The sequence below is a fragment of the Planococcus citri genome, chromosome 1 (assembly GCF_950023065.1).
Source record: "Planococcus citri chromosome 1, ihPlaCitr1.1, whole genome shotgun sequence".
NCBI classification, from domain to species: Eukaryota; Metazoa; Arthropoda; class Insecta; order Hemiptera; family Pseudococcidae; genus Planococcus; species Planococcus citri.
The window spans coordinates 20,451,293-20,475,632 of NC_088677.1; the positions used below are offsets into that span (position 1 = coordinate 20,451,293).

At 33.9% G+C, this 24,340-nt stretch overlaps 1 protein-coding gene and 1 long non-coding RNA gene across 3 annotated transcripts; both read left to right on the forward strand.

The window, feature by feature from the left end:
• Window positions 1-724: 724 nt before the first annotated feature.
• On the forward strand, window positions 725-24,138 carry LOC135849779 (C2 domain-containing protein 5). 2 transcript variants are annotated; one of them, XM_065370356.1, is made up of 20 exons: window positions 725-1,127; window positions 1,230-1,404; window positions 1,490-1,633; window positions 1,718-1,934; window positions 2,009-2,122; window positions 2,617-4,361; window positions 4,487-4,636; window positions 4,711-4,879; window positions 15,586-15,721; window positions 15,850-15,980; window positions 16,085-16,319; window positions 17,751-17,960; window positions 18,041-18,166; window positions 18,255-18,470; window positions 18,577-18,679; window positions 18,769-18,843; window positions 21,703-21,803; window positions 23,462-23,584; window positions 23,674-23,823; window positions 23,928-24,138. In XM_065370356.1, the coding sequence occupies exons 1-20, from the start codon at window positions 951-953 to the stop codon at window positions 24,000-24,002; spliced, it is 4,572 nt and encodes a 1,523-aa protein (XP_065226428.1). In that variant the 5' UTR covers window positions 725-950; the 3' UTR covers window positions 24,003-24,138. The 2 variants fall into 2 exon arrangements, with proteins under 2 accessions (XP_065226428.1, XP_065226429.1); XM_065370357.1 differs by having other exon boundaries at window positions 731-1,127; window positions 4,207-4,361.
• On the forward strand, window positions 4,886-12,177 carry LOC135849783 (uncharacterized). The gene is made up of 2 exons (XR_010559612.1): window positions 4,886-7,787; window positions 7,818-12,177. It is a non-coding gene; the product is annotated as an uncharacterized LOC135849783 (long non-coding RNA).
• Window positions 24,139-24,340: the final 202 nt, after the last annotated feature.

Consider the following 24,340-nt stretch of genomic DNA (forward strand, 5'->3'; position numbering starts at 1 on the left):
TTTCAAACTACAATGAGATCAGAACCTTCGTCAAGTTTTATTAAAACTAAACTTCTTATTACAGTGGAAACAACCGAACTTCTTGCTATCGCTATGTGTATCCAAATGAATACGTAAATCATTTATTTCAATTTGAATTTCTTCTCACATACGTAACAATTAAACTGAGTCTGTTGGTGCCTGTATTGGTGAACAATGAGCGTTTTCTGCGATGAGAATTAAACTCGTTAAGTACATGTTTTGCATTTATGAGTTGCCAATGTATTGGTTCCGTTATGTGTACTTCTCTTATGGGCTACGAGTTCGCTATTCGATCTGAATAATAAATAACAAATCGAACACTTGTGAAGCATTTACCACGATTCTTCGAATGCAGCTTGCTATGACGAAGAAGTGACTGTTTTTTGGGAAAATTTCCGCTGACAGATAAATTCAAAAGAAAGCTGCTGTGTTTTCACATAATTATGCTGATTTAGGTATAATTTAGAAGTGCTGACGAAACCACATTTTTCCACATTTGTACATTCAATAGCCAATTTCAATATCTTTAAATTAAGTTCTTATAAAATTTTACCCAAACTCATTCGTTAGTCCAAAAAATTCAAAAAAACTTGAGCTGTTACTGCTTTGGTTTGCTTTGGTAAGGAGTTAGCTTCCTTCAGTGACGTCACGCAAGGGCTCTAGAGCTGAGCTAGACAACCTCTCTCAGTTTATAAACGTTGAAGTTGACCAAACACAACATTGACTGACAAGGAGGATTTCACTTTTCGATTCTGCGCTGTCGTAAATTCTATTTTAGCGTTATCGTCTAATGTTATTGTCACTAATCGCGAACGTGAAGCAAGATGATATATTTGGCAATAATTTTAGAACACTTTTTCAAGTTACGTTTATTACTGCTGTAATTATTCTGAATTTCGTAGAGAAGAAGCACGTGTCAAAAACCGAGTATGCCGGGTATCGTTAAAGTTAAAGTCCTAGAAGGACGAAATCTGCCCGTCATGGATAAATCCGCAGACACGACCGACGCTTACGTTGAAATCAAATTGGGTAACAACACGTATAAAACAGATGTATGTCGTAAGTCATTGAACCCTCAATGGAATTCAGAGTGGTATAAATTTGAAGTAAGTTGATTCGTACAGTAACACTTTACCCTATATAGTGGTTTCATGTTTCATCTTGATCGAGAATAAAATGCTAATTCACTGCTTGCTACTGTATTCTAGATGGATGATGCCGAATTACAAGACGAACCGTTACAAGTACGATTGATGGACCATGACACTTATTCGGCCAACGACATGATTGGAAAAGTATATTTTAATTTGAATCCACTGCTGTTGAACACTTGTACCGAAGCACGTGACAATTTGCTCAGATCTAGTCATTTCTCATCACCTGGTTGGTGTGACGAATCAGTCTTCGTACCTTTTCTTTGATCAAATTCTGTATTGGAATAAATTCACCCTTTACTGTACGATTCTAGGATCAGGATGTATCTCTGGATGGTTTCCTGTCTACGACACCATTCACGGACTCAGAGGCGAGATCAATCTAATCATTAAATTAGAATTATTTTCCGATTTCAATAAATTTCGTCAATCGTCTTGCGGAATTCACGTATTCAGTTGTACGTTTCAACTCGTCGATAATACTCTTAATACTCGTTCGTTCACCTCGACTGTTGGGAATTAATTTTCATATTTTTCCAAAGGTAGCATGATTCCTTACGGATACCATACAGAAAATATATACGGTTTTGTCGAAGAACTCGTAGTCGAAGATGATCCGGAATACCAATGGATTGAAAAAATACGAACTCCTCGAGCTTCGAACGAAGCCAGACAAGCCATGTTTTACAAGATGTCCGGCGAAGTGCAGAGAAAAATTGGACTAAAAGTTATAGAACTGGGTGGAAACGCTGTTATCGGGTAACGTGTACATTTTATCCCAATCCTACGTGTAAATTACGTATTAGTAACGTTGATTTTTTTTTAACATTTAGTTACCGTCAGTTTTTCGATCTGGAGGGCGAAACTGGAGGAGTTGTTGTCAGAGGGATTGGCACTGCTGTTAAATTATGTAGATCGAAACAGCCTGAAAATCAAACTGGAATGAGGTAAATACATCGTGTAGTTGTTTTACGGTTTCTAGTGTACTTTATACGTACTTGAATGATCGTAGAGCTCTTTGTATCACTCAAATTTCATCTTCTTAATCCATCATTTGTTTAGAAGTCTATATCGTTCGCCTATCAAGGCGATATGGGGTATTAAAAATTATCATTTCATCGCTCGAGCCATTTTTGGGTCATTTCATTTCATATAAGCTAGCATTCATATATTCACTTCTCGTTGATGAAATTTTAGTGTAATTTTGAAATTTCGTATTCGTATTTAGTTACACGATAGAAATGTACTAAAATTAGTATTTAGTTTGGATTACTTCGAGCAAATACTATCAAACTTCAAGTTGATAGTATTTGCCTCGAGTAACGCAGTCTTGAAATTTATTAATTTTTTTGTATTTTTTTTTCTGTCTGTTTGATCACTCATGCGTACGTTTTATTTCTTGCCTTGTCGATTAATTGCGTAAATCTTTTTCGTAATATAGCACTCAAACCGATTTAAAATTTAAAATCCCCAGTTTAACCATCACCAGCGCTTTTCCTAATAATTTATCACAACAAAGTGACAACTGCAGCCTTATTTCGCTCACCGAGTCTTTGAGACTGAACAACTTCATCATGAGCGATATCGCTCCCGAAGACACATGGTCGTTATGTAGCTTCGCCAGTCAAACTAGTTGTAATAGTCGATACACCTCCATCGAAACATTACTCGATCAAAAAAATCGAAACCCAATTGTCAAAAGTGGTTCTAAATTACTCAGCGTCGCAAAGTATTTCACCACTTCTAAAATGAGAAGAAAATTTTCGCGAAAAAATAAACAAAAGTCGTTACAAGCGTTACGTAAGTTTAGCGTCATCGAAGAATACAAACAGAAAAGTGATAGTGGAAATTTAGAATTCGAAATAGATGAAATGATTCGAGCTTCTTCTAAATTAAACGAATCGGTTTCACGATGTGATTCGTACGTAGCTCAAAACAGAGTGCAGAGTTTAGAGAGAGTTCCTTCGGTCGAAGAATACATTTCGTGTCAAATTTACGATAACACTGCCGCCGTCAAGACTCAGTATTTTAATGTTAGCGATCCGGAGGTTAATTCTAAATTACCCGAAGATAATACTAATCAGGAAGAGGAATTGGTTTTTCAGTTTGAGTCGAATTCGGTTCAACAGAGCGAGGAAATGGAGATAAATAGGGACGATTCGGAAACGAGAATTATTCGTAATCTCGACGAGTGTATAATTAGCTACGATGACCCAGAGAGAGAAACTTCTTCGGTTAAAAGTTTAGAAATGGCGTTTCAAAATAGCTACAGCTGTATGGAAAAACATTCTTCCGAGCAGAACGAAATATCTCCTGTTAGAATGAACGAAGACCCAGCGATGAGAGAAACATCTTCGGTCAAAAGTTTAGAGCTAGCATTTCAAAATAGCTACAGCTACGAAAAACACTCTTCCGATCAATACGAAATATCACCTGTTAGAACTCACGAAAGAGAAACAATATCGTACGAAGACTTACGTCGACGTAGAACGCCCCCTTTATCCGAAATGTCCCCCGTTTCAATGAGTCCTCCTTCTCGGGAAGACTCTCCGGTACGTAAATTCATCAGCGAGCAAAATTTAAACACTAAAACCGTAGAATTCGATAAAGATTTCCTTCGTAAATTACGCCGTAGACATATCCCCGACTATTATCCTATCTCAGCCTCTCCCGAAATCAGGAAACTGATCGGTTTGAACGAAATTATTAAAAGGAGTAAATCCGAAAGCGTTTTGAAAACGATTAAGGAAAATGCTGGCGACTATTACGATCTGATGAATGATTCGGACGAAGATTCCGCTGCATCTTGTTCACTTTCGAGTATTGCTGATGCTGAACCTGTATTCAAAGAGCCTATTTTTGCAATGCAGTCAGACGTTTGCTCGTATAATAATAGCGACGATAATACCGCCGTATCTAATACACACGACGATCTAGGTGTTGAAATAACAACAGCTGATATTATTTGTAACATTTCGCCTGAAGCTTTAACCCCCAGTTGCTTGTTGATGCATGCTAATAACCTCGACAGGAATGTATCGGAATGTGAAAAAGAATGCGACGATATTACGCTCGTCAACCCGATTAAACGTGAATCGTCGACCGTACCGCCGGCTGATTCGCTGACTAAAAAACGACCATCTCTGCCCGATACCAGCGTGTTTACCAAAACCACCGATGCCAAAGGTAATAATATTTTTATTACCTATGATGAGTATCTTTCCTCTGTCTTATTAAGGTGTGTGATTTTAAATAGGTACCTAACTATATAGAATGATGTGTTACTCGAAAAGTGCTTTGTGTTGTTTTAGATAATGTACCTGCTGATAGTGATGTTTTACCTGTCTCGAAATCCCCAACCAATCCTGGGGCCAACGTTATACATAAAGAAAATCTCGACCTGATGGAATATCCTTTTTTGACCTTATCTGTGTACCCGGAAGACTTCGTATTACATTTAGGTAATTATTTTTTTATGAGTGTTTCCAATTTTTTGACATTCCTTTTGTTAATACATTATTTATGTATGTTGTAGGAGGTACTGTGTCTGCTAGATCGGTAAAGTTATTGACCAGAATTAGTAATGTAGAAGAGCCGGAAACCAGAGATAATTGGTGGACCGAATTACGTATTGAAATTAAATCACATATGAGAGCTTTAGCTTGCAACGTTGTATTGAATTATACAGAAAATACGTCTATTTGGTGAGTTCTTAATCTGTACGTCAATAATTGGTATAGATAATAGGTAAATTAATAAGTGAATGAATGAATGAATGAATGAATGAATGAATGAATAAAAGAACAATAAAAGTATTATCTGATGATTATCAATAAGTCATGAAATTTCGGCAAAAGAAAAAAATTCCAAGCATAAAACATCACTAAAATGACTCAAAAACATCATCGATAAATTTAAAAAACAGAAAAAAAAACTTGATGGAAATTTGGAATTTTTTGTTAAATTTGATGAAAGTTGATAAAAATTCTATTATTAAAACCCCATTATGTAAAATGATGAAAAAAAAGATTAAAAAAAATAAAATAAAATAAAAATTGAAAGTAACCAAAGAAAAGTAAAATAAGACTTCAAGGAAATTCGAAAAAAATTTGCAAAAATCCCACGAATAAGTGTTAAAAAATGCTGAAATACTTCTTTAGAAAAAAAAAAAACATTAAAAATTGATAAAAATTTTCTACGGAAGGTATTTCTGTAAAATTTGACAAAACTTGGAGAAAATTTGCGTAAAAAACTGTCGGAAACTCTTTTATCGAAGTTAAACTCTACAAAATCACTGAAAATTATCTAAAAGGTATAAAAATTTCTATAAACGTAGGATTTGGAAAAAATTGCTTTAAAAAATATCAAAAATATGTTGAAAATATTGCAAAAACACAAAAAAGCATCTAAATTTTTAAAAAATTATTAAAGCTTGAAAAAAGGCTATAGGTGCTCTAGAGGGGTGAAATAGCCACCGAGAGATTTCGGGTTGATGTTCGTATAGGTAGATGGTTACTACAGAGAAACTTCAGACACCCCGTTTTTGGGAAACCCCCTCCCACCATTTCTAAAATCACAATAAGAATCATTTTCTCAGCCCCATGTGAACCAAATTTTTAAAAAAATTCTAGTGTAGGTATTGTAGACATCCATAAGACTGTTGTATGAGTAATAGGTGTGTACAGAGAGTGAGGTAGTTGGATGAGTCAGAATTCGAGGAATAGGTTGAGGAGTGAGAGAATGAATAGTAGGACACTCAAACATGACGATTCTATATCGTTTATTAATTTAGTACATAGCCAGCTAGACCATAAGTATGTACTGAGACAGTTTAACAGTTGATTATTGTACATATTGACGAATACATCGTTTTGGATAGAACCAGCCTATTATTTCATACGACAGAATTGGCACCCAACAAGGAAGAACCAAGGTAAATACTCCGAGAACAAATGGTAAATAATTCGTTGAATTAATTAATTATTATTATATTCGCACCATTCGCGTAATTATTATTTTAATCATAAGTGAAGAAAAAGCACCAAAAGTGAATTTTCAAGAAATCAACTAAGGACATTTCTGAAATTTTGAGCAAAAATCCAGGACCAGCAAAGCTCAGTTTTTTTTATAAAAATGACAAGAGACACTCCAATAACAACTGAAACACTCATTTTCCATCCAGGTTCATTTTCTGGCCTGAAAAATACTGCAGATGAATTTATTCAAAAATTTGAACTATATGCCAGTATAAATGATTGGGATGATGTGAAAAAATTCAAATACTTTCCTGCCTATTTAACAGATTTGGCATTAAATGTTTACTATAACATGGACAAAAATGAAGTAAAGGACTGGAAAAATTTAAAAGCACAATTTTTATCAGAATTTAATGGCAGTGCAAGTAAAGATTTAGCTGAAATGAAATTGATGAAAAGAAGCCAAGGAGAAAATGAAAGTATTTTGGAATACTTGACAGATGTGATTAAATTGTGCAAAATTTGTGAAGAAAAAATGGAAGAAAGAAGAATTTGTAGGTTTATCCTAAAAGGCCTAAAACCTGAGGTAATTTCTGCAATTGGGATGAGAGAAAATGGAACTTTGAAACAATTGAGGGAAAATATCCAAAAATATGAAGCCAACTTGCAACTAATAGGAGAAAAAAAGGAAACTGAAGACAAAATTGAAAAACTAGTAAATGAAATCAAGACAATAAAATCAAAAATCATGGAAAATGAAAAGAAAAGTGATACTCCAGTAGAAAAAATAATTCATCAAACTGTGAATAAAATCAAACAAACAACAAATTACGAAAATGAAGAAACTAGTTTAGAAAAAATTATTGAAATGACTGTAAACAAGGTGAGTGAAAGAAGAGGCTATAATTACCAAGGAAATCAAGATAGAAAATACCATAACAGGACATACAGAAATCAAAATTACAGAAATCAAAATAGACAGGATGAACAAAATTCAGATGATGAAAGAAATGACCAAAGAAAAGATATACCATATTGCAGATACTGTAATCGCAGGGGACATGTGGAGAAAAATTGCAGAAATAAATTATATTGTGAAATTTGTGATCGCCTTGGACATGATACAGATAACTGTGAAAATGAGTCAAAAAACTAGATAAGAAAAGGCATCCAGTTCCTACCAAAACTCCAGTATTCTACCTACACAATGAAAAATCAACTGAACATTTTACAAAAATTGAACACTTCAACAGATTCACCTTATTGAGGTATTTTTCCGAAGATGAACATGAACAAATCAAAAATACCATAGAACAGAACAAGGAGAAAATTATACCTCAAAAATCAGAAAATTCCAAGATAAAAATTCACCACATTGAAAAAGCAAACACAATTTCAGTACCAAATTTAGAAATACCTATCTACATTGATAATAAAAAATACAAAGCAGTGGTAGATACTGGCAGTAACCTGACATTGATAAATGAAAAGTTAGTAGGTGACCATGAAAAATTAAACAGTTCAAATACACAGTTACAGTGTGCAAATGACTCATCTATGGTTGTAACAGGCATGATTAGGAAAACATTTGCATTAAATAGAAAGAAATACTCAGCAAAAATGAATGTTACGAGAGGTTTAAGCTCAGACGTAATATTAGGAGTAGATTTTCTACTCGAACATGCCGCTATAGTTGATTTTTCCAAGAAGATTATACAAATAGGAACTGGAAGGAATGCCATTCACATACCAATGGATGAGAGATGGATTAATTTTTTTAATAGACCACTGATAAATATGGTCAGCAATAAAATTATATCAACAGACGATATAATCATCGGACCAAACAAATGTAAAGTATTTAATCTAGATATGAATGCTGAGCTGGCAGAAAATGAATCAATTTTAATTTTGCCAACTCAGACATTCCATAACACAGCCGGAATAAGACTAATTACCAACAAAGAAGAGACAGGGGAGTGGAAACTTGAACTACACAATTACACCAACATACCTCAACGAATTTATGCAACACAGCAAATAGGCCAAGTTCATATTATTAAGCAGGCATATGAAATGAAAACTGACGTGATTAAAACAACACCAAATGAAAAAGGATTTTCAGCAAATGATGAAGTGAGAGATAATGAAGGAAATATTATCAATATTTCCAAAAATCTAAAGACAGAAGATAGGCTGAGAGTAATCAAACTGGTTAAAAAATACAAACACTTGTTCACTATGAACTCACTGGAGGTTAGCAAAGCTAATGTGGACAAATATGAATTGAAAGTGAGAGATGATGAGCCAGTAGCCTCAAGATCATACAAATTAGCTCCTGTTGAGAGGAGAGAAATTTGGAGGCAAATAAATGCCATGGTAAAAGCAGGCATTTTGAGAAGATCAAAATCAAACTACTGTGCTCCAGCCTTCTTAGTGAAGAAAAATGGGAAATTCAGATTTATCAGCAATTTTCAAGAGCTGAATAAAAAATTGATCCCAGATAGAAATTCTGTTCCCAGAATGGGAAATATTTTCATGGCACTTGAAGGAGCCAGAAAATTTTGTATTTTAGATTGTAATTCAGGTTTTCACCAAATACCTATCAAAGAAGGATCCAGATATTTGACAGCTATCATTGTAGATAACCAGATTTTTGAATATTGTAGACTACCCCAAGGACTTATGAATTCACCAGCAGCCTTTAGTAAAATAATCAGCACAGAGTTGGCTGATTTATTATATAATGGAGTGGTGGCTTACATGGATGATATCTGCTCATATGGAAAAACCTTTGAGGAGGCTTTAAAAAATCTTGAGCTGACACTCCAGAGACTTGATAAATTGAATCTTAAGCTCAAAACTTCCAAGTGTAAGTTTTTTTATGATGAAATCGAATTATTGGGCTATAAGGTAAATGGAGAAAAAATCCAGCCTATTGAGAAAAATACTAGAGCAATTCGGAATTTTCCCAGACCAATCACAGTGAGAAATGTGATGTCATTTGTGGGAATGTGCTCTCATTACAGAAAGTTTATCAAAAATTTTGCAAAAATTTCAAGTTGCCTATCTGAACTCACCAAGGGTGATGTCAAACCTACCACAAAGGTCAAATGGAAAGAAGAACATGAAGAAGCATTCCAAAAATTGAAAACCTTGTTAACAAGTGAGCCAGTTTTGGCAATTTATAAAGAAGAGAGAGAAACGATTGTAGAATAGGATGCTTCAAGCACAGCTATAGGAGGGGTACTTTCACAAATTAATGAAAAAACAGGAGAAAAGCACCCAGTTGCTTACTTCAGTAAAAAGCTCCAACCTAGGCAGAAAACATACTGTGCTTATGACCTTGAACTTACAGCACTGACAGAGACAATTCAACATTTTCGAGAGTATTTATTTGGGATTCACTTTACAGTATTTACTGACCATGCAGCTTTAATTTATTACACAAAGGCCAAAGAACCAAATGCCAGAATGGCTCGAATGATTCTCAAATTATCAGAATTTGATTTTGATATCAAACACAAACCAGGAAAAACGAATGTGGTCCCAGATATACTAAGTAGGGTAGAAATACCTGAAAAAGAAGAAGAAATACCCACAGAAAATGTAATACAGGAAGTAAAAAATGAAGAAAAAGAAGAAAAAATTGATTTCAAAACAGAGCAGGAAAATGATGAATTTTGTAAAAATGTGATTGAAGCCAAACTAGGAAAACTGAAAAGCACAAATCCAGATTACAAAAAATACATGAGAGCCAGTAGAAGATATGACATAAATGAAGATGGAATTTTGGTATTTCACCAAAAAACACCATATGGTCAAATTAAATCCATTGTTATTCCAAGAAAATTAATTCCAAAAATACTAGAGGCTCTCCATGATAACCCATTTGGGGGAGGTCATTATGGAATGAATAAAACTGTTGAAAAAATCCAGAAAAGGTACTACTGGACAGGAATGATATCAGATGTAAAAAATTACATCAAAAGCTGCCATTCCTGCCAACTAAGGAAAAAAGATACTGGGAAAAAACCAGGATTATTGAAACCAATTGAAGTGAAAAATTGTGAAATTTTTGGACACCTAGAACTGGACTTTGTTGGCCCACTTACAAAAAGCTCAGGTCACGAATACATCTTGGTAGGTACATGCCAGGCTACAAAATTTGCTATAGCAAAGCCTGTGTGCAGTGCTTCAGCTGAGAGTGTGATAAAATTTTTATATGAGCTCATAAGTATCTATGGATGCCCGAAAAAAAATATCCTGTGATAATGGAACTCATTTTAAAAATTCAAAGTTTCAAGAAGTGTGCAAAAAATTAGGAATTGAGTTAATTTATAGCTCTAGCTACTCAGCTCAGAGCCAAGGATCAGTAGAAAGAAAAAATGGCACACTTTGTAGCTCCCTTTCACATTATGTAAATGAAAATCGGACAAACTGGAGTGAATTTATTAAATTTGTAGTATTTTCCTACAATACCACTCCAGTAGCTAGATTTAATGGATTGAGTCCATATTACATTTTATATGGCCAACAACCAAATTTACCAATTGATAACAAGCTTGGATTGAATACAAAAGATAAAAAAGACAGACAAGCCCAGATAGATGAAATCCAAAAAATTAGAAAAGAAATTCCTGAACTGATTTTGAAAAATCAGAATGAATACAAAAAGAGTTACGACCAAAAACACAGGGAGGTTTTATACAACCCTGGTGATCTCGTACTCTTGGAAAAACCATGGAAACACTTGGGAAAATTGAAAACAAAATATACAGGACCCCATACAGTACTGAAAAGAGTAACTCCATTAAATTACCAAATTGAGGTAGATGGAAAAGAAGATACAGTACATGTAAGAAGATTGAAAAAATATATTCAGAGAAATCCAAATCAAAACTGCTGAGAAAATAGGATAAGAAATGAATAGGATTACAAATAGGTTAAGAATTTTAATTTTATATTATTATAAGGTTCCACATAATGCGCAGTGTGGATAGAATAAGTAGACTAGAATTATAATAGGAATAGAATTTTGAAATTATAAAAAAATAGAATAAGAAAAATCAGCAGAAATGTAGGCCTACAGAAATAAAGAGAGAAATTAGAGAAAAAAATTAGAGAGAAAAAGCTGGCACCTTCTACAGGTGAAAAAAGCAAAAAGAAAAAAGAAAAATGACAAAGAGAGAAAAAATTAGACTACCTACCAATTAGAAACTTTAGTATACCTACTATAAGTTTGTGTAGAAATTTACTCAAATATGACAAAATACCTACCTATCAAGAAACTTTAGGGACATGGTATGGACCATCTGAGGCCCTACCATGACAGAATGAACAAGAGGGGAGGTACTAGGGGAAAAGTAGAGTACCCTATTACCACAATCCCCAAAGGTCATCTGATCAGAAATCAGATTGTAAGTTGTAAATATACCTATATGGTTACTAAGTAATATTTTTTAGTACCTATCCATTGTACATAGTTATTTCTATGGGAAAAAACTGGTCACATTTTATAAATTGGTAAATTATAATAGCATGAGAAATTATTCAACCTATAATTTTTAGTTCAGTTTATTTACTCATTATTTGTAAACAATAATGTTCAAAAACTGACCAGAAAAACACTGTTTCATTTTAAAAATTCTTGTTTTCATTTTATAAGCATTTTTTTTTTTACCCATAAGCATCAAAAAATGTAAACTGTTTGTAAAAACCTAGCATAAGATGTTTAGAATTTTACAATAATAGACTAAGTATTGATAAGTGAGGTCACTTATTTTTTAAAGGAAGAGGTAGATGTTGTATGAGTAATAGGTGTGTACAGAGAGTGAGCTAGTTGGATGAGTCAGAATTCGAGGAATAGGTTGAGGAGTGAGAGAATGAAAAGTAGGACACTCAAACATGACGATTCTATATCGTTTATTAATTTAGTACATAGCCAGCTAGACCATAAGTATGTACTGAGACAGTTTAACAGTTGATTATTGTACATATTGACGAATACATCGTTTTGGATAGAACCAGCCTATTATTTCATACGACAAAGACGTACCCCAATGGCGTTTTTAAAGTTATTTTATTTTTTTAACAACGAAAATTGCGAGGTACAATTTCTGAAACACGTTTTTTTGATATATTTTTGACTCCTTTTTGAATTTGAAAATGAATTTTCTTAAAGGATTTTTTTCTATTCGATTTTCAAAAGATAAATAATAAACTAATGATGCAAAAAATAAAAAATAAAAAAAAGTATTAAAATTAATGAAATATTCCGTCTTCTCCCCAAAAAACTGAAAATTTTTCCAAAAAGTTTGACCTTGCAAAAGTCCAAACACTCCAAAAAAACTACGAAAAACATTTTTTTTGCAAGATTTTGATTTTTTGAGCACGTTGCATAGATTTTTGAGCTCCTTAAAAAATATATGCTATACCTTAGGATGTAACTAAATTTCTGAAAAAATTTCGCAGTTGACCCCCTTCTCGTGTTTTTCTACGAATTTTCAAATTTTTCAACCCCTCCCTTCCCTTTTCCTCCCCTTCCCTTTTCCTCCCCTCTCAAAAAAAAACAAATATAATAATTTTTTTGAGAAAAAACACGTACTTAGTTACTATCCTACCTAGTGACCATTTTCCATGAAAGTTTCTAAATTTTTGAACCACCCCCTCCGGCGAAAAAGAATTTAAAATTTTGAACACGTATGGGCAGATTTCTCGTTGGGTGGGGGGGGAGCTGTCGACTCAAAAAAATCTTTGAGATTGTTTTACATTAAAATTAACATTTGGGGTGAGTTTTGTTATAATAGGATAAAGTGCCGATTTCACTACCTTACTATCCTGAACGGCTCTTTTGACAAATTTAGTAAAAATTGAGGGGTTAAATGGAAAAGGGACCTGAATCATTTTTTTAAACTGATTTTTACATGTTCAAATCGACTTAAAATTTTTTTCTACTAGGAAATATTTTCCAATTCGTTTTTTTTTTCATGGAAGGACACTTCAATATTACTGAATATGATGAAATTGATAAAAAAAAAATGTAATATATTCAAAATTGTGAAAATAAAAAAAAAGTGACTAAGGCCCCTTTTCCATGGAACCCCTCAATTGTTCAAAGCATTATCAAATGATATATGTAAAATACAAATTGAAAGCATTAATAAAATTACTTGATTTCTAAAGCTGTAAAATCTAGCAACAATTGCATACCTACTAGAAACATCGTTGAACACTCTTAAAAAACGCTAATAGGTACTCAATTCGCCAAAAACTGGTTGAAATTTTATTGAAAATTTAAGAATATAGGTACCTACTTTAACTTTAAAGTGGTATAAATATACGGGAAAAAAATTGAAATCAGTAAAAATTACCAAAAACCAATCTAAATAAGAAAAGAGCGTTTTTTTTAAAAATAAAAATGAAAGTTCTTTAAATTGAATATAAAACTTTATAATCAGTTCACTTTCACATGCGATAAACAGCAAACTTCTGAAAAAGTTCTGTAAATATACTGTTTACCATAAAATAAAGACATAGGTAACTTGGTTGTATACAGGAAAAAAACGACCTCCTTGAGGGACCATTTCAGGGCTAAGGTAAAAATAACGTCAAAAATTCAAAAATGAATTTGGAAGAGAAAAATATTATGTAGATTTTGACACCGCCTTGAAAAATTCAAAAATTCATCTCTCAACCCCCCTCCCCTCCATGAGGAGTCATTTTGGAGATAGGTTAAAAATAACATTAAAAATGAATTTGGAAGGCAAAAATGTGTAGATTTTGACACCCCACTCGAAAAATTCAAAAATTCACCACTCAGCACCCCCCCCCCCTCCATTGAGGGCTCATTTTTTTGGGGCTAGGGTAAAAATAACGTTAAAAATGAATTTGGAAGGCAAAATATGTACCTAAGTTTTGACATCCCACTTGTAAAAATTCCAATATTTACCATTCTGCACCCCCATCCCCCCTTCCCTCTAGAACTTATTTTGGAACTACGGTAAAAAATAACGGGCAAAAATAAATTTGGAAGGCAAAAATATGTAGATTTTGACACCCCACTCGAAAAATTCAAAAATTTACCACTCAGCACCCCCCTCACCCCATTGAGGGCCCATTTTGGGGCTAGGGTAAAAATAACGTCAAAAATGAATTTGGAAGGCAAAAATATGTACCTAAGTTTTGACATCCCACTTGAAAAAATTCCAATATTTACCACTCTGCACCCTCATCCCCCCTTCCCTGTAGATCTTATTTGGGACTAGGGTAAAAAATAACGGGCAAAAATGAATTTGGAAGGCAAAAATTTGTAGATTTTGATACCCTAGACCCTCCTTAAAAAATTAATTTGTAGATCTTGACATCTCACCTCGAAAAATTCCAAAATTCATCATTCAGCACCCCCCCCCCCCTCGGGCATTTTGGGGCTAGGGTAATAATCATGTCAAAAATGAATTTGGAAGACAAAAATATGTAGATTTTGACACCCTACTCGAAAAATTCAAAAATTTATCACTCAGCACCCCCACCCTCTTCTCCTTTATTGAGGGCCCATTTTGATTCTAGGGTAAAAATAACATCAAAAATTAGATAAATTTTTTGGATTTATTTATTGATTGTTTATCGCGGACCAGCGTAAGTTTTGAAGGCAAAAATATGTAGATTTTGACATCCCGCTTGAAAAAATTCAAAAATTGCCCACTCTGCACCCCCCTCCTCCCCCTTCCCTCTAGGACTTATTTTGGCCTTTGGGACTAGGGTAAAAAATAACGGGCAAAAATGAATTTAGAAGGCAAAAATTTGTAGATTTTGACACCCTACTCAAAAAAATTCAAAAATTTACCACTCAGCACCCCCTCCGTTGAGGGCCCATTTTGGGGCTTAGGTAAAAAATAACGTCAAAAATGAATTCAGCTCCTCAAATAACCAGTAAATAGGCATCCGGTAGTCTGCTATAGGAATCAAAGCTTTGATTTTTGGTGCGCTAAATTTCAATCTGAACCACAGTGGGCTGTGACCAAAAAAACATAAGTATTTTTGAGTGTTTTTTGAGTTTTGAAGATGACCCTCCTGAAAGAAAAATTTGAAAAAAATCCGGGACAGGGGCATTTCACCTATTTGACTCGGGAATACCCTTCGCAAAAAACCAGTTACATACACTGTTATTTCACTGTACTTGTACGAGTAATATTGGTTTTGTTCAGAAATATAACGTTTAAAAAGTCTTAGAAGTACTTTTTTATTAATTTATTTTTTTCAATTTTTGTCGTCTTCTTTGTCTGCAGTCTGTAGCTTTATTTTACCTGATGTTTAGAATTTTGTTACTAGATTTTCATTTTTATTTCGCCCTTGAATAATTTCACTCTCACCGATGATTTATTTGCGCTTTTATATGTACTTCTTTTCTAACATGTAATTATTTTTGTCAACAGCGATGAAGTTTGCGTATTGAGTGCCAGTGGAACTGCTGCGTTAGTAAAGATTTACGATGGATCTACTTTTTCCTTGATGGAGAACTTTAGTAATAGAAATCCAGCAAATAAATCTGTAGATATTGTACAAAGCGAGGTATGATTTCGATACAGCGACGAACGCTATTTATATTAATTTTTTTCCTCCAATTAAAAAAAAATTAAATAGTGGAAATCGCTATTTCGATGTGATCTCTTCTAAAGTATAATTAAATTTACTTACAGAATAAAGAAAGATTACCATCTGTTTCGGAAAAAGCTGCATGCGAAGAAATAAATTGCTCGATATACCATATTCCGTACAGAAAATCAAGTCTACCTTTACCAGTAAAAATAAAAACATGCGGAATTTGCAAGTTAGTTTTCTTCTTTACATAGTCTGTAGTAACCTTACCTATTCACATTGATTAATCGTTCATTAATCATTTTAAATAATCGAAATATCGTGTTATGTATTTAGAAAAGGCTTTGTTGCGGATGTGATGTTCGTTACCATTGAGCCATTTGACAGAATGCCAGTCATCGGACAAGGAGCTTTTATACACGCTTTTGTGTATCGTTTAAAAAGAGACTGCAAAAGCGAACTTAATGCCAGAGAAATTTCCGACGGGTTACCTTTTCTGGAGTACGAATTGAATAGGCAATTAGTCAATAAATTAAGGATCAAAGGAATGAATGCGTTGTTTGGCTTAAACGTAAGTTTCATTTTTTTTAATGTTATACAGGGTGTTCCAGAATAACCTTTCACATTTTGGTGAGCACTGATCTGCGTTCAAATGGTGTTAGGGGAATGGTAAAAGCGGTTCCAGGTAGCCAACACATGCCGAATTATGTTTCAGTATTAATTTTTTACCATGGAGAAGCGGACGGCTGTGCAGCGCGCTTTTATTGTAAAGGCCTTTTTCAAAAATAATGACTCTTACATTAGTGCAATTCGTGCCTTCCGCAAACATTTTAAACTTACCGGTAAAAGTGAAGTGCCATCGAGGCCAACAGTGAAATTATGGGTAAAAAACTTCGAGAAAACCGCTCATGCTTGTAAAAATAAGCCTACAGGTCGGAAAAGATCAGTAAGAACGCCAGAAACAACGGACCGAGTAAGGCATTCAGTACAGACTACCCCTACCACTTCAATACGTAAACGAGCGTTAAATTTAAAAATCAAACCAACTTCTCTGCAACGAATTTTATCTGAAGACCTCAGTTTCCATCCATATAAGATTTTAATCATTCAAAAGTTACAAAAAACTGATTTTGTGAGAAGAAAATCATTTGCCGAGGATATGCTTACAAGAATTGATACTGGTGAGATTCCATTGAACTCGTTACTCTTTACTGATGAAGCTCATTTTTATCTAAACGGTGATGTGAATAAACAAAATATGCGCTACTGGTCGACAGAGAATCCGATGATAATACACGAGAAACCTCTACACTCCGCTAAGTTGACTGTTTGGATGGGCGTGGCTAAATTCGGTATAGTGGGACCGTATGTGTTTGATGAAACGGTGAACGGTGAGAGGTATCGCAAAATGTTAAACGAGTTTCTCATTCCTGAATTGAAACGCAGACACAAGTATAGAGTTACTTGGTTCCAACAGGATGGCGCTACCTGTCATTCCGCAACGGACACGATTTCTTTATTGCGTGAGCATTTTGGTCATCGAATAATTTCGCTGAACACAGAAATTTCATGGCCACCTCGATCCCCTGATTTTTCAGCATGTGATTTTTTTTTATGGGGTTACCTCAAGTCAAAAGTATATCAAGATGATCCTAGGACTCTGAAACAGCTCCTAGATAATATTATTCGTGAATCAAGACTGATTAGAAGAGAAATGCTCAACAAAGTGTTCAATAATTTTAAAAAACGTTTGGTCGATTGTGTCAAAAATGATGGAAAACATCTTGGTGGAATAATTTTTAAAACTTAATTTATAATGAAAACTCAAATATATGGTCTAAAAACGGCACATTTCTACTTCATTTTGGTTATAAAAAAATTTCCGTAACCATTTTTCTCTCAGAGCTACTAATAAAACAAAAGTGAAAGGTTATTCTGGAACACCCTGTACGATAAAATTGCATTATTCTTACACGATGTTCTTCTATTTTGTTAAATTTAGGTTCAAGTGGCAATCGGTGAAAAAATGATATCAGCTTACGCTACCGCTACGGCGATATTATTAGCAGTGTTGCCAGCACCGCCTGAATTGACTGTATCGATGGGACGTCCCCTGATTCAAAATTCCGCATCTAAGAAAAAATTAACCGATGCTCGTAAACTACTGGAAGATACGATTAAAAAGAATAGAATACATTATCAACTAGGCGATGTAAGTATCCTAATATTAATTGTCGTGTAAGTAATTCCGTATCACTGTTGGATTCAAATCTTTTTTTTCCTTCTTTATAGTTTCATCTTAACATCTCCGAAGGAAATGCTAAATCTCAAAGCGTCAGTACCGATGCATCTCAGGAACCTCACCAGTACCCTGATTTAGAATATTTTGCTGGCGCTAAACAAACATGTGCTATTGAAGTAAGCGTTTTATAATGCTCAAATGCTCATTGACGTGAATACTTCGATATTTTTTTTAGAAATTAACGAAATTGTATTTTATTTTCAGGTAGATGACGAAGAAGATTTAGAAATTATAGCCCAATTAATAGATCCTAATCCTCCGCAAGGATTTCTAGTCTCGTCTACGGAGAAATTAATTTTCGGTTCCTTACCTTATGTTCCTAAAAAAAATATACAACTTTTTACTCAAGTTTATCGGTATCGTATTCCTAGCAACACTCCGCCCAGTAGTTTCAATAAGGTTTTTTATCGTATCGTTCAAGTAAGTAATAATATTACAATGCATATTTCACGAATATTATTAATAGTATTTTGATGGGGTGAAAATTGAGCGAAATTAATTACTATGTAATGGTGTTATTTTCCAGAGTTTATATATGAAAATCCATAATCGTATTCCTTGTAGTTTGAATAAAGTTTCTTTCAAAATGGATATTCCGGAACCTGACGAGTTACAGATTAGAATCGTCGGTAAGTGAATATAATTTTACAGGCTTTGTGCGTATAGTAACGAGGTAAGGTAGCTATTTAATTAATTTTATTTTATTCTATCGTTTCAGGTATGGCATTGGCTTTAAAAGAATCAGAAAAGGCGCTCGAAAGTGTTTCTACTAGCTGTTCGTCTTTTTCAGAATGTAAGTTATTCAAAAATATTTATTATGGTAGTTTTCTGCTCCTCTACAAATTTATCTGTTTTTAAAATTTTTGAGCTTTTTCATTTCTCTTCGATATTTTGTAGAAGAGCAGAGAAGTCAGTGGGGCTGCATAGTGTTCAAAAAATTAAGATCATATTGATTTTTAAAACAAAATTTTGAGCGAATTGAACCCTACCCCTTTGTCCAGCATCTAGAATCCTTTAATGTGAATGTAAAGATAACATCAATTTTTTAATCGAAAAAGTTCTGCAATCAAGCAAATATTTCAGTCCCTTTCATATCGAAATTATCTCCTAAAGTCTGTTTTAATGTATTTTTCATTGAGCATCAAAATTTTGTGAAAATTTCTGAAATAGATTTTTAAAAATTTTACTCGCCAAAGGTTTATTTAGTAGTGCGACTAAAATATGTATCTCTCCAGTGAGAGCACTTGATTCATTTTTTAAATTCCCATGACTAAGTTGTGAGATATTCTAAATGATGAAGGTTTCTTTGTGTAGAGCTTCATTTGTGAGTTTGTTTTCAACTTGAGAAATTCTTTTATCCATTTTTTGAAGCAGTTCCCAAATGCCACTTCACTTGGCTGCTCTTCTAGTTCCAATGATTCAATCGATTCCTCAGTGTTATTCTTTAGAACCAATATTTCTTGTAATATGTAGTTTTGGCTTATTCAGGTTCTCAGTTGTTTTTTACTACTGGCTTTGAATGGTTCTTTGCTTGGCATAATCAGTTACTGTCATCTTTGGTTTAGATATGGCAACAACTTTTGCTTAAAATACTGCATATCTTTTCCCATTAGCTGTATGCAGAGTTGTGGGTCCAAAAAGACTCCAAAACCACAACCGATTAAATCCAGGTTCAAATCCAATCCCAAAACCGAAGTCTGAAATCATTATTTTTCCTAATCCCGAAACTAAAAAAGTCCTAGAACCGGTTATTCATTCAGATTATAATAGAAATTACTCGACGAATTGAGCAAAATAAGCTTTTAAAACATTAAACTAATTACGCCATCAAATTCCCCATGTCAAAGCGTCCCATTTTTTAGACCCCTTGCAGGGTCCAATAGTCCATTGGGGCTTAAAATTTGGTGAAATGAAAATCCCAAAACTGGAAATGATTCAACTCTAAACTGAAACAATTTTTTTAATCCCAAAACCGAAATAAAAATTTAAAAGAACAAAACTAAAATAAATCCAATCAATCTCAAAATGAATAAATTTTGATCCTGAAACTGAAACCCAATCCTGAAATAATTTCGGATCCAGAGCGCTGTCAAAAAATTCAACATGGTATTGAAAATTACGGAATTTAAGAGCGCAGAATTCATGTTTGAAGGCAATTTTCTGCAGGGATGAGGCCCCAAACGATTTTTTTTTCGGGTTTTGTGTTTCGGGGCTTTGGATTTCAATAAAAAATTTATCAAGTCTTGAGCTTGGATTGGGGCCGGGAAATTTTGGGTTTGGGTTTCCGGGTTTAGCGTCCATGACTTGAATGAAGTGCTCACGGGCTTTTCAGGGTTTGAAATTGCAATTTTAAAGAAGAATTACGTAAAATCTTACATATTTGATTTTCTGTTGGAAAAAAAAACATTTTAAGGGCAGATTCCGAATTTTTGGATATTTTTTTTGTGCCTAATTTGCAAGAAGACTGGCGGAGAACTTGAATTCACATTAGTCTTATGTGGATTTTATCAATGTGCTTAATAATCCTCTAGTTCTAGCTCTCAGAATCTGCAGACTAAAATGGTAATTTTGAACACCTTTTCCAATTTTTAAAAATGAATTTTTGTTTAAAACAAGAAAAAAACAACCGTTTTAAATTAAAAAAAAAATGTTTTAAACGATAGAAAAATGTTTACATTTTTTTTTCAAACACGTTTTTCTACAACCTTGGCACAAACTAGCATATGCTTTAGCTTTCTTCAAAATATTCAAAAACAACAGTTTTTTTTAAAAAACAGAATTAAAATTTTTTTGAAAATTTTAATAATTGTCCAAATCTTTTAAGTACCATTTTTTTAATGAACAATGAACTACCTACTAAATATGTATGTATGTACCAAAAAAACGCTAATTTGCACAATCTTGACTTTTGAAATGGACAGATAACACAGAACACAGTAGGTAATTAATTACAACAGTAATTTACACAAGCCCCGAAAGCCCTGAACCCTGATTGGGTTTCAGGTCTCACGTTTGAGGCTTGATATTAGCTTCTAAAAAATGTGAAAAACTTTAGCTTTAGGCTTTTTAAATTCGTAAAGCTTTTTAACAGCTAGCTTTTAGCTTCCAAAAATCCTTTGGCTTTTAGCTTTTAGCTTTCCAAGTTTTTTTTTAAATGAGGTGAATTGAGACTGAGAGAAACTGAAAAAAAGGAGAAATTCGGCTAGCTTTTAGCTTTTCAATCATACAACTTTGGCTTTCATAAATGATAAAAAAAAACAAAAATCGTCGACATTCAGATTTTAGCATTCGGCTAGCTTTCTAATTCTATCCCCCCTGCTGAAATATTAATTTTTAAAATTTTGATATTATTCAACTTTCCCCCAGGGGAGTGGCCTGTTCTAGGACCCATGTGCTCCAAATACATAGATTGATGTACTATTTAGGGTTGGCAATATTTTCTCAGTGAGAACATCGCAAATATTCTCATGTGGTTATTTCAAAAAATTCTCAAATTTTTGCGTTTTGAAAAAAAATGTGACCAAATTTTGACAAAATTTTGATTTTTGCGGCGAACATTCCCAAACATTTTGCAAACCCCTTTTTTATGTAAGTTACTTGTAATCCAATTTCTTTTATAATTCTCAGATTTTTATTAATTTTTTTCTTGCAGTAAGCGACGATTTAATCCTCAGCACGAGTACCGAAAAGGATCTCGAACCATTGGATGCTTTGACTACTTATACGCCTCGAAAACAGATGACTAAGAAACGAGTAAGTTGATTACAATAAAATGTTCTTCCTCTATCGTGGTTGTACAACTACTTATAGTCCGGCATATGACAATAAGAGTAATTGCACCCCCCCCCCCGCCGATCCTCCGGGACAACTTTTTTCTTAAAGGGGACATCCTAAGGAACATTTTAAAGCAAACTTGCCCAAAAAAAAGTTGGCCTTACTTACAAAATGGCGGCCATTTTGATTGACAGGCCAGCCGAAATCGCAGATTTTGCGTTTCAACATAGGACTTGCACGACATTTTTCAAACTTTACGAAGGTAGATCGAAAGATCATGCTAAAATTTATCACCTGTCAAAATTTCAAGTGCTAAAGTGCGTTTTTCGATTTATGGTGAATTTTTGAAAATCGAAATCAGGCCAAAAATGAGGGAAAAATCAAAATTTTACCAAATTGACCAAGAAAGCTGAAATTTGGGATATACCCTATTTTCGACATGCCAAATCGATTGGAACCGATTTCAACCCGTTTTGAGCAGTTCTGGAGCCTCCAGCAGATTTTTGAAACTCAAAATTCTCACAAAATTCCATCAAATTGGAGTTGTAAAGCTAAAATTTATTCTAAAAACTAATTTCAATACGCTACGAAGTACTGAAGGTGAATTTCAAGTCGTTTTCGAGCCTCCAGCGACTTTTTGAAAATTCCTAAAGACTCCAGCAGATTTTTAAAATTTAAAATTTTCACAAAATGTCATCAAATGGAGATGGAAAGCTGAAATTTACTCTACACTCCAATTTTAACACCCTCTGAAGACGACTTCATGTGGGTTCTAGAGCCTCCAGCGACTTTCTTGAAAATTACTGGAGCCTCCAGTAGATTTTTGAAACTTGAAATTTCCCCAACATTAATTTATCAAATGGAGTTGGCAAGCTGAAATTTACTTCGCAGACTTACATGGTGGTTTCAAATGGTTTTGAAGCTTCCAGCTACTTACTGTAAGTAAATTTCAATTTTCCAAAAAAACGCCATACAACCTTCAAAAAGTCGCTGGATGCTCGAAAACGACTTGAAATTCACCTGCAATACTTCGTAGCGTATTGAAATTAGTTTTTAGAATAAATTTTAGCTTTACAACTCCAATTTGATGGAATTTTGTGGGAATTTCGAGTTTCAAAAATCTGCTGGAGGCTCCAGAACTGCTCAAAACGGGTTGAAACCGGTTCCAATCGATTTGACATGTCGAAAATAGGGTATATCCCAAATTTCAGCTTTCTTGGTCAATTTGGTAAAATTTTGATTTTTCCCTCATTTTTGGCCTGAATTCGATTTTCAAAAAAATTCACCAAAAATCGAAAAACGCACTTTAGCACTAGAAATTTTGACAGGTGATAAATTTTAGCATGATCTTTCGATCTACCTTTGTAAAGTTTGAAAAATTTCGTGCAAGTCTTATGTTGAAACGCAAAATCTGCGATTTCGGCTGACCTGTCAATCAAAATGTCCGCCATTTTGTAAGTAGGGCCACTTTTTTTTTTAGTACAAGGGCTAGAAATGTTCCTTGTTAGGACTCCCCCTTTAAGAAAAAAATTCTCCCGGAGGATCGGCGGGGGGAGGGGGTGGGGTGCAATTACTTCTATTGTCATATGGCGCACTATTATAAAAATTTAAAAAATGTATCGCTTTTAATTTTTCAGAATGAATTATTCGATAACGAAATACACATCACCTCATTGTCGTACATTCCCGGTGCTAGTATAAATTTTTATTTGGGTAATTTGAATTTCGTCTTCATTCGCGAAAGTACCATGGTGAAAGAGGTACGTGTGCTAACTAGTTAACAAAACGATGTAAGGTTATACATTATCCTCGAGAAACCTCGGTTTAAAAATTTTCTCTTATTTCGCAGCAAACCGGTGGTGTGAATAATTTTGTAAATAGTCTCTTGTCCGATGTCACTTCGATAGTTAAATCACACGCTGCAGGTATCGGTGGCAACGCTGTAGTCAACTTTTTTGTCAACGAATGCATGTTGAGTACTCATTCGCATAAGAATCAGGTACGCTAAATACCTCCTAGCATTTTTTATTTTATTCTTATTACGTACTGCATTTCTCCTCCCCAAATTTTCTGCTGTTTTAATTTATCGTGTTTGCTCATCAGGGACAGTGTTTGATTAACGTCGGCGGCGATGTAGTACGATACTCTCCCAGAACTTATCGTTTGGATGTGTGTTAATTTCGACAAACTGGCATGATGCAAATGCTCAAGTAGTATTAGTTTTACTACGACCACAAACGCTACATAGTTGTTTTTTTTAAAAAATCGTTTTATGTTTTTAATTTTAATAAATATATTAATTTTCGAGTTACAATTATGCGACGTCAATGTTTAATTCGGAGCTTCGGAAAAATAAGCGACCATTTTGTGGAATATTCTGGTTTTGTACGAGGCTCTCGATAAATTTTAACAAAAGGCTAAATTTTGTGATGTTTTTGGCAGAAAAGAGAACTTCGACAATTTTGGCTAAAAGCAGTGTAGCCAGTTGTGAAATAAAAACTACTGTCGAACTTCAA